The 12,838-nt window shown below is 45.0% G+C and overlaps 1 protein-coding gene across 8 annotated transcripts in view; it reads left to right on the top strand.

Annotated features, from left to right (window-relative positions):
- The window catches only part of ZNF445 (zinc finger protein 445), a 69,400-nt gene that overhangs the window by 48,190 nt on the left and 8,372 nt on the right, over positions 1-12,838 (top strand). For 4 of the 8 annotated variants that reach the window (XM_045386404.2, XM_074031875.1, XM_065540470.1 and 1 more), the window contains 4 exons: positions 7,184-7,761; positions 11,428-11,596; positions 11,948-12,042; positions 12,337-12,460. In XM_045386404.2, coding sequence (XP_045242339.2) covers positions 7,333-7,761; positions 11,428-11,596; positions 11,948-12,042; positions 12,337-12,460 — 817 coding nt within the window. In that variant the 5' untranslated portion in view covers positions 7,184-7,332. The remainder of the gene's footprint in view (positions 1-7,183; positions 7,762-11,427; positions 11,597-11,947; positions 12,043-12,336; positions 12,461-12,838) is intronic. The other 4 variants (XM_065540472.1, XM_074031877.1, XM_074031879.1 and 1 more) reach the window with 3 other exon arrangements.

Raw genomic sequence — 12,838 nt, 5'->3', positions numbered from 1 at the left:
TTACATAAAAAAACCAGAAAGGAATCATTCCGGAAGCCGAGAATAGAACCCAGGCTGCCACTGTCATAAAAGCAAAGCCTTAGCTACTGAGTTAGAGCAATGAGCAGTTTCTATGGTTCTTCCCAGAAGGAGTGTAGGGAAGCCAATTTCAAGCTTGCCAAGTTTTTTAACTACTCAAGATAATTTTTAGGGCTGTGCCACGAACCTCAAAATTCCTGTCCTCTGGATGGTGGAAACCAAGAGAAAGTATCCCCATGTGGTCACAAGGTTAAGCTCTTAAGGACAGAAAACAAGACAAATTTCATACGATATTGGTTTCAGAGACCTGTAGCAAAAAGTAACTGTCCAACCTGCTAGGCTGGCTTGAAAAGCAGGCTTATAGGGGTCCTAAACCCACATTCTATCCTGTGATACTCCTTTCTCCATTACAGAACACAGAAAGACAAATTCTTAGCGCAAAGTACACCAGATTTGCTGCCGCCTAAGACTAGTTTCTATTAAACCCTTGCAGAGAAACCAATAGTGACGTTTACCCAGACAAGAGAAAGAGAGACCAAAAACTTGCCTGGTAAGCCTTTCTTACCCTTTTTTGCTGGCATACCAGGTTTCTGGGCTCCTTTTCTCTGCAGCTTCCAGAAGAATGGAGCAGCTTCTGATGACCATCCTCACTGTGCCATAGCTGTGGGGTTCAAGCCACTTTACAAAAGAAAATCACTCTTTCCTGTTTTATGGAACCATAGGCAAGATTCTTAATTTGCCCAACAGGCTGCATAGGGAACCAAATTAACATTTTCTATCCCAGCAAAACACACATAACAAAACAAACATTAGTCACCTTGTTCAGCACCCAAAGCCAACCTGACAGAGCTCAAACTTCTTCCCGTTGGTCCCTGTTGTCTTTGATCCATTCCAGATGGGAAGGGACAACCTGTGAATGGTAATTCACAATGGGGTCTCTGGGCAAGGGGGAGAGCAGATAGTCATCCCAAGAGACAGACCTGTTGAGCGTTGAGCCTTCTTTAGAGCTCATCGAATGTGACCAGACAAATAAGGAGGGTTCTTTGAGTTAGGCCTGCTGGACTTCTATCAGGAACGCCTCTGAGATCCCTTCCACATAAACAAACACATGCAAAGGTGAGGCAGACAGAAGGCCTTCCAAATCAGATCCCTAACTAAACTATCCTCCTATTCTCGGTCTGAGAAACCTCTAAATCTTCCTCATTGAGTTAGAAGTCTTCCAAACCAGGACTCTTCCTACTGGTTAGAAAGAGTCCCTCAGGAGCCAAACAGACACCCTGCAATGGTGCTACAGACACAGACACCCCATGGTGGAGCTACAAACAGACACTCCATAATGGGGCTACAGACACCACACCATAGGGCTACAGAAGCTGCTGGGAGAAGGAAGAAGGCATTGGCAACGCCTAGGATATTCACCAATGCAGACACCCTGCAATGGGGCTACAGACAGACACATTGGGTCGGCAGTGCCCCACCAGTAGAGAGAGTACCAGAATCAGCCCCCGGTTCCAAAAGAACTAGGTGGCTGCTTGGGCTGCCTTCTGGATCCATCGCTGGAGGGGGGCCACTGAACCAGGGGCAGGTAGCCACAAGGGCAGTCCCGGACAAGCCCCCAAATTTGTAACCGCCCAAGGAGTAAACTTTGCCTGCTGCCTAGACAGAGCTGATTCATCAAGACAGGGGAATTGCAATAGAGAAAGTAATTCACACAGAGTTGGCTGTGCGGGAGACCAGAGTTTTATTACTCAAATCAGTCTCCCCAAACATTCAGGGAGCAGAGTTTTTAAGGATAACTTGGTAGATGGGGGGAAGCCAGTGAGCCAGGAGTGCTGATTGGTCAGAGACGAAATCACAGGGAGTCGCAGCTGTCTTCTTGTGCTGAGTCAGTTCCTGGGTGGGGGCCACAGGATCAGATGAGCCAGTTTATTGGTCTGGGTTGTGCCAGCTAATCCATCAAGTGCAGGGTTTGCACGGTATCTCAGGCACTGATCTTAGGAGCAGTTAGGGAGGGTCAGAATCTTGTAGCTTCCAGCTGCATGACTCCTAAACCATAATTTCTAATCTTGTGGCTAATGTTAGTTCTATAAAGGCAATCTAGTCCCCAGGCAAGGAGGAGGTCTGCTTTGGGAAAGGGCTGTTACTGTCTTTGTTTAAACTATAAGTTTCTCCCAAAGTTAGTTCAGCCTGTGCCCAGGAATGAACAAAGACAGCTTGGAGGTTAGAAGCAAGATGGAATCAGTTAAGTTAGATCTCTTTCACTGTGTCAGTCACAATTTTGCAAAGGCAGTTTCACTTTTATTTTTTCTTTTTTTAATTTTTATTTATTTATTTATTTATTTATTTATTTATTTATTTATTTATTTATTTTTTTGAGATGGAGTCTCGCTCTGTCGCCCAGGCTGGAGTGCAGTGGCGCAGTCTCGGCTGACTACAAGCTCTGCCTCCCAGGTTCACGCCATTCTCCTGCCTCAGCCTCCCAAGTAGCTGGGAGTACAGGTGCCCGTCACTACACCCGGCTAATTTTTTGTATTTTTAGTAGAGACAGGGTTTCACCACATTAGCCAGGATGGTCTTGATCTTCTGACCTTGTGATCCTCCCGCCTTGGCCTCCCAAAGTGCTGGGATTACAGGCGTGAGCCACCACGCCTGGCTCACTTTTCTTTAGGCCTAGTGTTGGGCAAGTAGATTGTTTTCAATATTATGTTATAGAGTGCTGTAGTGTACACTTATGTAAATGTCCGTATACCGTGCATCTATTTTTCCAGGATAGATTCTTATTTTATTTCATTTTTTAATAGAAACGGAGTCTTGCTGTGTTGCCCAAGCTGGTCTTGAATTCCTGGGCTCAAGTGATCCTCCCATATTGGCCTCCTAAAGTGCTAGAATTACAGGTGTGAGCCACCATGCCTGGCTCTCAGGGGAAAGTCTTAAAAGGAAAATTCCTGGGGCATGAAGAAAGTGCCTTTTTAGTATAAATCTTTAACTAGAATTCATTTTTTTGGTGTGTGGGTTTTTTTTTTTTTGTTATTTTAATTTGGCTAGCCAGTTGTCCCAATGCAATTCATTGGATAGTCTAATCTTTCCCACTGATTTGTAATGCTGCCTCTATCATAGAGCAAATGTATATGTATGCTTAAGCCCATGTCAGGATTCTGTATGTACTGTTTCTTTTATCTACTATTTGCATATTCCTTCAGTAATAGTGTTTTCATTAATGTAGCTTTGTAGTAAGCCTTAATGTCAGGTAGAACAAATATTTTCACCTCTAAAAAGTTATCGTGGCTATTCTTGCCCTTTTACTCATTTGCTTGAATTTTAGAATATGCTTATCAAGCCCTAAGAAGAGATAGTGGAATTTGGTTGGGATTTTATTAACCACACATTACCTTAGGAAGAATTGGCATTGTGAAAAGATTTGTCTTTCCATACTTAAGATGTATTCAGGTCTATTATGTCTTTTGTTTCTCTTTTAAGATCCTGTACATGTTTTTTTAGCTTTATTTCCGGGTGTTTTATTTTGTTGTTGTTGTGTTGATTAATTTTCTGATTGTGTTGCTCAATTTATTTGACAGAGCAGCTCACAAAACTCAGGGAAACACATTTATCAATTTATTATAAAGGATATTTTAAAGGATACAATAAACAACTAGATGAAGAGATACATAGGGGGAGGTCTGGCAGTGTTCTGGGTACAGGAGCTTTTGTTGCTGTGGAGTTGGGTTGCACCACTATCCTGGCACATGAATGAGTTCTTGTTCGCCTTCCTGCAAGCCTCCACAAGTGCAGTTGTCCATAGCTCTCTGTACCCCATCCTCTTGGACCTTTTATGGATACTTCATTGGATAAGCATGATTGAAGCTTGGACAACCATGTAAAACATGACTGGACAAAAAGAGTTGGATCTCGTATTAATAGACTAAGTGGGGACACTCAGGCTGTTAGTTCAAATTCTTCTTGGCCTCTCTATGCAGCATTTTGACTTACTGAGTATGAGGCAGGACTCCCGAAATGGGTGTCTTATGACCTACAATCAGATATGATAGGTCAGAGAATTTACGGCCCCCAGAAAGACGGAAAAGGGGGAAGATGACTGTATTTTTAGTTTCTATGGCCTGCCTTGGGGAGAAAAAGGAGCAGGTGAAAGGAGGGCAAGAAAAGGTCAGAGAGAGATGTTCTATTTTTTGAGTCCTGCTTCTGAGGCCTAAAACGCACCAATATTATAACAAAAGGCTGTCTTACCTTTATCACTCTGAAGTTCCAAAGCTGCTTCAGGAACCAAGGACAAAGGCCAAATAATTCAACAAAAGATATGCTTATTGTTTTAATCACTTAGGAAATAAGGGCTAGGGAGTTAGGAGCCATGAACCATGGATAAAAACCAATGTGTATATGTATCATAATATCACAGGTATCAAGCCTAAGAACTATTTGCCTCATCCTAGATCCTAAAGGTTTTCTCCTGGGTTCTTTTTTTTGAGATGGAGTCTCGCTCTTTTGCCAGGCTGGAGTGCAATGGCATAATCTTGGCTCACTGCAACCTCCACCTCATGGATTCAAGTGATTCTTCTGCCTCAGCCTCCTGAGTAGCTGGGACTACAGGCATGCACTACCATGCCCAGCTAATTTTTGTATTTTTAGTGGAGATGGGGTTTCATCATGTTGGCCAGGATGGTCTCAATCTCTTGACCTCGTGATCCGTCTGCCTTGGCCTCCCAAAATGGTGGGATTACAAGCCACTGCGCCTAGCCTCCTGGGTTGTTTTCTAAAAGTTGTATAGTTTTATGGCTTAACTTTAAATCTGATCCTTTTTTTTTTAGACGTCTCACTCAAAAAAAAGAACCCAGGAGAAAACCTTTAGGATCTAGGATGAGGCAAATAGTTCTCACTCTGTTGCCCAGACTGGCGTGCAGTGGTACGATCTTGGCTCACTGCAACCTCCACCACCCAGGTTCAAGCGATTCTACTGCCTCAGCCTCCTGAGTACCTGGAATTACAGGTGCATGCCATCACACCCAGCTAATTTTTTTTGTATTTTTTGTATTTTTAGTAGAGACGGCATTTCACCATGTTGGTCAGGCTGGTCCCGAACTTCTGACCTCGTGATCCACCCGCCTAGGCCTCCCAAGGTGGTAGGATTACAGGCGTAAGCCACCACACCCGGCCAAGTCTGATCCATTTGAATTCAAGTGTACAAGAGGCAAGGTTTTGGTCAGTTTTCCTTATTTTGCCTGTGGATGTCCAATTGCTCCAGCATTTGGTGAGAAGACTACCCTTCCTCTTTTGAACTGCTTTTACATCTTTATCAAAAATTGATTGGAGGTCAAGCTTAGTGGCTCATGCCTGTAATCCCAGCTACTTAGGAGGCTGATATGGGAGGATCGATCACTTGAGGCCAGGAGTTTGAGGTAACATAGGCCCCATCTCTAAAAATAATTTTTAAATTATCTGTGGTGTCACATGCCTGTAGTCTCAGCTACTATGGAGGCTGAAGCAAGAGGATTGCTTGAGCCCAGGAGTTTGAGGCTGCAGTGAGCCATGATCACACCACTGCACTCCAGCCTGGGCAGCAGAAAGAGACCCTGTCTTTAAAAAAAAAAGGAAAAAAAAAGAATCAGTTTTGTGTATCGCAGGCGTGGACTCCTCTACATAGTGATGTGATTCGTAGCACAAGCTCCTTCCCCAGGTATGAAGAAACAAACATTCCTTCAGAGCCCAAAATATACTCCAAATAGTCTCTTTTTGGAGATGGAGTCTCGCTCTGTTGCCCAGGCTGGAGTGCAGAGTGGAGTGCCACGATCTTAGCTCACCGCAAACCTCTGCCTCCCAGGCTCAAGCAATTCTCATGCCTCAGCTTCCCGAATGGCTGGGATTACAGGCACATGCCACCATGGCCAGCTAATTTTTTGTGTTTTTTGTAGACCTGGAGTTTCGCCATGTTGGCCAGGCTGGTCTCAAACTCCTAATCTCAAGCAGTCCACCCATTTCGGCCTCACAAAGTGCTACCTCCTGAAAGTGGCTTGAACCCTTGGACCCCACATTTTATGATGAATTATAAAAATAAATACAAGAGTTGAGTGGGAAGCTGGATTAGTAGTTTTCAAATTATAATTTGTAACTCATTGTTGGGTCATAAAATCAACTAGGGGATTCTCAGGATTTTTTTTGTTGGTTTTTGAATTGCTCATTTGAGATATTTTTAAATATAATAGCAAAATCACACTTGATATTTAAAAAATCAGTTGGGCATTCTTTTGTGGTTCTGTTTCTGATTTTTCTATTTTATTCCATTGACCTAAGTGCCTCTTCTTCCACCAGTACTACATAGAATTGATTAATGTAGCTCTAAGTCTTGAAATCAGGTAGATTGTTTTCAGACTGATCCCTCCCAATTTATTCTTCTTTGTCATAATTGTTTTTTGGTTTTGTTTGTTTGCTTTCTTGTTTTGAGACACTCTTGCTCTGTTGCCCAGGCTGGAGTGCAGTGGCACGATCTTGGCTCACTGCAACCTCTGCCTCCCAGGTTCAAGTGATTCTTCTGCCTCAGCCTTCCTAGTAGCTGGGATTCCAGGCATGCACTACCATGCCTGGCTAATTTTTGTATGTTTAGTAGAGATGGGGTTTCGCTATGTTGCCCAGGCTGGTCTCGAACTCCTGAGCTCAGGCTGTCCGCTCACTTCTGCCTCCCAAAGTGCTAGCATTATAGGTGTTAGCCACCACGCCTGACCTATCGTAATTTTAGCTATTCTAATTCCATTGCCTTTCCACATAAGTTTGTCTATATCTACAAAAAATCTTGTTGAGATTTTGGTAGGAATTGCATTAGACCTATAGCTCAATTTGGAGAGAATTTACATCTTTACTGTGTCACATCTTTCCATACATGCATATGGTATGTCTGTTGATTTGTTTAGATCTTCTCTGACTTTTTTCATCATCCTTTTGTGTTTTTTACAAAGTTTTAATGTATAAGTTCAGCATATGTTTTATTGTGGGATATTTTCTTAGCTTACTCCAGTGGGGAACAACCTAGCTCTGGTCTACTTGATACTGGCATATATATCTGTGGAAACGCTCTTCTTATACATACAAAGATGATCCCAACCAGCAGAATCCAACTGCACCATGTATAATGGACTTTATTCTCTCATCCCCTCGTGCACAGAAATGCTGGTTATTTCAGTCACTTGCCGATGACTTCTGATGTCCCAGCAAATGGCATTGTTGACTGCAGTGCTGAGAAGATACTTCTGAGGACCCACGTCTAAGGTGGACTTAGCTCGTGCTCTTCTGGTTAGTCCCTGAACAGGAGTGATGCCTCCAGGCAGGTGGCATGCTGTCTATCCAGCCCAGGCCCAGTCTTCGAGGGAGCGAGGGCGGCTTCAGACAATAAAGAAGGAAGAAGAGGATGAAAGCTATACTCCAGTGCAGGCTGCCAGGCCACAGACGCTCAACCGCCCTGGCCAGGAGCTGTTCCGCCAGCTCTTCAGACAGCTTCGCTACCATGAGTCTTCGGGGCCCCTAGAAACTCTGAGCCGGCTCCGGGAACTCTGTCGCTGGTGGCTGAGGCCTGACGTTCTCTCCAAGGCACAGATCCTAGAGCTGCTGGTGCTGGAACAGTTTCTGAGCATCCTGCCTGGGGAGCTCCGGGTTTGGGTGCAGCTCCATAATCCTGAGAGTGGCGAAGAGGCCGTGGCCTTGCTGGAGGAGCTGCAGAGGGACCTTGATGGGACATCATGGAGGGTGAGTGTGAGCAAGTGTGTGGTGCCCAGGGAACTCTTCCTGCTGGTGAGCCAGCTTGTTTGGGGATGGGTGTGGCCCTCTGAACTGTCAATATAGAGGAGTGCGGGGAAGCCTTCCCTTCTTCCCATGGTACCTGAGCAGCTGAGAACAGGACCCTGAGCCATGGACCCTTTAGCAGGTATCCTTTCCTACCTTCCCAGAGGAATATCAGCTCTAGATAGGGTCAGCAAGTCTCCATAAATAATGCTAACTTCTGGGTGCAGTGGCTGACACATGTCATACCAGCACTTTAGGAGGCTGAGGTGGGAGAATTCCTTGAGGCCAGGAGTTCAAGCCAGCCTGGGCAACATAGGGAGACCGCCCCCCGACACACTGTCTCTATACATAATTTAAAAATTAGGCCAGGCATGTTGGCTCACACCTGTAATCTAAGCACTTTAGAGTCCAAGGTAGGCGGATTGCTTGAGTGCAGGAATTCGTGACCAGCCTGGGCAACATGGCAAAACCCTGTTTCTACAAAAATTAGCTGAAATGGTGGCATGTGACTGTAGTCCCAGCTACTTGGGGGACTGAGGTGGGAGGATCATTTGAACCCAGATAGGTCAAGGCTGCAGTGAGTCATTATTGCACCACTGCACTCCAGCCTGGATGACACAGCAAGACCCTGTCTCAAAAAAAAAAAAAAAAAAAAGCCCAGTAACTAGTCTTTGGACACAGTGGCTTACAGTATACAAAGTCCATCTCCACGTATTATCTAATTTGACTTGAGACTAACTGTAGCCCTGTAAAGTGACGAGTGTTGGAACAGCACTTAGGGTTAGGGCTCTTGGCTTCTCAGTGGGAAGAGTACATGTTAAAACTCGGAAGAGCGCTCTGCAGGCACCATGTAGCTTCCTTCTCAGTAAGGCCCCCCCCTTTTTTTTTTTGTGAGGTGTACCACACCATGCCCAGCTAATTTTGTTTGTATTTTTAGTAGAGATGGGGTTTTACCATTTTGGTCAGGCTGGTCTTGGACTCCTGACCTCCGGTGATCCATCTGCCTTGGCCTCACAAAATGCTGGGATTATAGGCATAAACCACTGTGCCCAGCCCTTCTCAGTAAGTTTTTGAGGATCTTTTCTATGTGTTTGAGATGGGAGGCAGGGAAGATGGACATGAGTGCTGATTGGCAGTGCTGGGCTGAGAAACAGGAAGACCTCGATTTTAGACTTCATTCCACAGCCTCAACATCTGTGGCCACATAGTTGTACCTTTCAGAGCCTCTCTTCATTAAGAAGAAAATGCAGAAATGGTCTAATCATGAGAATTTGTTCAGTAAATATTCAAGTGCTTATCATATGCCTGGCCCTGGCAGAGTTGGCAGTCCCAGGCCTGGCAGTTGAGTGGCAGCCGGTCAGTTCAAGTGCATTCTTCCTGTCCTGCTGCTGCACACAGGGGAGCTGATGCTTCCTGTATTGTTTCAGTTTTTGAAAAAAGCATTTATCAGTTTTTTAAGGCTTCTTTAAAATTTTATTTATATAAAAATACAGGATTCTGGCCAGGTACAGTGACTAACGCCTGTAGTGCTAGCACTTTGGGAGGCCAAGGCAGGCGGATCACTTGAGGTCAGAAGTTCGAGACCAGCCTGGCCAACATGGTGAAACTCCATTTCTACTAAAAGTACAGAAATTAGCCAGATGTGGTGGTATGCACCTATAGTCCCAGTTACTCAGGAGGCTGAGGCAGGAGAATTGCTTGAACCTGGAAGGTGGAGGCTGCAGTGAGCTGAGAGTGCACCAGTGTAGTCTAGGCTGGGCAACAGAAAGACACTCCGTCTCAAAAAAAAAAAAAAAAAAAAGTGTATATATATATATATATATATATATATACACACACACACACACACACACACACACACACACACAGACACATTCATACATATACATATATATATGATTCTGCACACATAATTCATGTATAAATGAAAGTTGTGGCTGGGCACGGTGGCTCACGCCTGTAATCCCAGCACTTTGGGAGGCTGAGGCGGGCAGATCATGAGGTCAAGAGATCAAGACCATCCTGACCAACATGGTGAAAACCCATCTCTACTAAAAATAACAAAAATTAGCTGGGCGTAGTGGTGTGCACCTGTAGTCCCAGCTGCTTGGGAGGCTGAGGCAGGAGAATTGCTTGAACCTGGGAGGCGGAGGTTGCAGTGAGCCGAGATCATGCCACTGCACTCCAGCCTGATGAAAGACTACGTCTGAAAAAGAAAGAAAAAAAGATTTCTGAAACAAATTTGACATACTTGTTCCTGAAACTTTGTTATAAAAATTAAATCAAGTAAGACATCAGGACATGGTCTACCAGCAGTAAATGGTAATAAACACAGGGTAAAACTGTTAGAAAATATTTTTGCACCACATGGGGTACTATTTTAAAAAATTTAAAAGAGCATTTGTTATTTTTACCAGAACAATGAAATGTTCAAAAGGACCTGATTAATAATTTATAAAAGGAAATAAGGTGCACAGTAGTTACAAAATCGTGGCTTGGTTATATTCAGCTCATTTACAGCTAGATGTAATTTTAAAAACCCGTGAAAACATTGCCACATGAGCAGAAAGCTGGTTGAAAGGTACTTAGAAGACAGTGGGGGCTGGGAGAAAGCCCCCCAAATTTGCAAAATGAAGAGAAATGCTTTAAGATACATGTAAAGTCACAGAATCGTTCTATGGTTCAGCAAAATTATCATAGTGTGAAAAACCAGGGCCCGAGAAAGTTTGTCCTTCAACTCGTTTTGCTGTGCTTCCATATTTCTTTTTTTTAAATTCTCCCTTTATTAGAAGAATAAAAAATGGGAGATAAATTACTGTGATCAGTTCATCATCTTTAGTGTGTATCTCTGTATCAGATGATTAATGGCCTCAGGCTAAGATTAGTCCATATCGGTATAGAGAGTGTCTCGGTCACAGGACCAGAAAATCTCAAATTGTAGTTTCCTGTACTCACCTCTTCTATATGAGAAACAGCCTTGCCTCAGAGACCAGAGTTATTTGAAGTCTCAGGGCAAACGCTTCCTCTTTGTTGGTCTCTACTTAGATGGACACTGCCATTTTTTCCACTGGAGACTTTTTCTTCTGTGGTTCCATGGCTGACTCTCATGATTAGCATTGCCTCTTTATTATTCAAAGCAAGTTTACAACTTGGGAGCTAGCCTGCCTCTTTGAGTTCACTTTGTACATCAGTGCCTAGAGGAGCACTTGACAGTAGATATTACTTGACTATATCTTCACTGTGAACCATTGTGAGTTTAATTCTGAAGAACTAGTTCCTTCTCTCTCATTTCTAAGTTATAGGCCTGGGGTGGGAGCTGAGGGATAATGGGAAGGTGGCACTGTGTCATATGAGGCCCGACAAGAGTGCTGTACTGACTTAACATGTGCTTCCTTGTGTTGAGCTGGAGTCTGTCTCTACCTGGACTCTCCCAGGGCCCTCATTAAAGCCCAAGGAGGCTGAGGTGGTTGGAGGTACCTCCCTGGGTGTTCTTCTTGCCTGGAAGTAATAAAGGACCTGGCTTACCTATCCCTTGGCCTTTGTCCTTTAGAGATTGGTCGTGTGGTCTCTTCTCTGAGTTTGCTTTCTGATTCCCAGAAAGATCCTCTCACAACATTTTCTTCTTGCCAGGACCCGGGCCCTGCACAGAGCCCAGATGTGCATTGGATGGGTACAGGAGCCCTGCGATCTGCACAGATATGGTCCCTTGCTTCACCTCTCAGGAGCAGCTCTGCTCTGGGGGACCACCTGGAGCCTCCCTATGAAATAGAAGCACGTGACTTCCTGGCTGGGCAATCCGGTACTTGCTGCCTGGCCTTAAGACCCCAGCCTTATGCCACACTTCTTGCATTTCCTGTAGTGTTGTCTTTTCACATCTGTCCTCTCATGTGAAACTCTTTCTGTCCTGGCCCTTAGCTCTCTGTCCTCTCCATCCGTTCTATAACCCATATGTGGCTTGCTCCTCTCCCATTACACCCCCTGTCCCACTACCCCTTTCCTGGCCCCAGTAGACTGGGGACATGTGAGATAGGTATTTAACAGCATTCTGTACCTGCTCATGGGTCCAGGAGTCCTCTACTGGGGGGAAGACTGGGCTTCTCAGTGGGCTGTCCAGAGCTGAGTCGCTCTCTCATGGCTTTTTCTCCTTCAGATACTCCTGCTGCCCAGATGCCTGCCCTTTTCCAGAGAGAGGGGTGCCCAGGAGACCAGGTAACACCACCCAGGTCCCTGACAGCCCAGCTTCAGGTGAGCCACAGGACATTTGGTCCTTCATGATGTCCCCACATCACTGCCTAATGGGTTAGTGCAGCTGCCCCATCCTGGGTTTCTCTATCTAGTAACCTCGCATCCAAAGACCTGTGTTCCAGAGACCAGATTATCCCCCTCAAGCCCAGAGGTCTTCTGCTGGGTGATGGTCTTCCCTTTTACCTTTGCCAGGTCCATCCTGCATTCACAAAGGGCCAGTTTATTCCCCTTCTCTCCCCTTCCACCTCAAAGCTGGGAGCTGTGGACCAGCTCTAGGGCACAGTGTTTTTTCAGACTATGACTTTCAAGGATGTGGAGGTGACCTTCTCCCAGGACGAGTGGGGGTGGCTGGACTCTGCTCAGAGAAACCTGTACAGGGATGTGATGCTGGAGAATTATAGGAACATGGCTTTCCTGGGTAAGTAATCGATATCCTCATGCTTCTATCTATCTTTATTTCTGCCGCCTTGGGTTGTTTTGTGCTGCTGCATAGAAAGGGACCTGACCTGGTTTTAGATCCTGGCTCTGTAACTGCTAACCAGATCACTTAGTCTAGCACCTTGGTAGCCTCTTTTGAAAAATGGGGAGAATAATGCCTGCCGTTCTGGATTATTGTAAAGATTAAAGGTGGCTGGGCGTGGTAGCTCACACCTGTAATCCCAGCACTTTGGGAGGCCCAGGTGGGAAGATTGCTTGAGCTGAGGAGTTTGAGACCAGTCTGGGCAACATAGTGAAACTCCGTCTCTACAAAAATACAAAAATACAAGAATGTGGTACGTACGCCTGTAATCCCAGC

The sequence above is a fragment of the Macaca fascicularis genome, chromosome 2, assembly GCF_037993035.2.
Source record: "Macaca fascicularis isolate 582-1 chromosome 2, T2T-MFA8v1.1".
In the NCBI taxonomy this organism is placed as follows: Eukaryota; Metazoa; Chordata; class Mammalia; order Primates; family Cercopithecidae; genus Macaca; species Macaca fascicularis.
The sequence above is the reverse complement of the archived record's forward strand: the minus strand, read 5'-3'. Positions and strand labels throughout refer to the sequence as shown.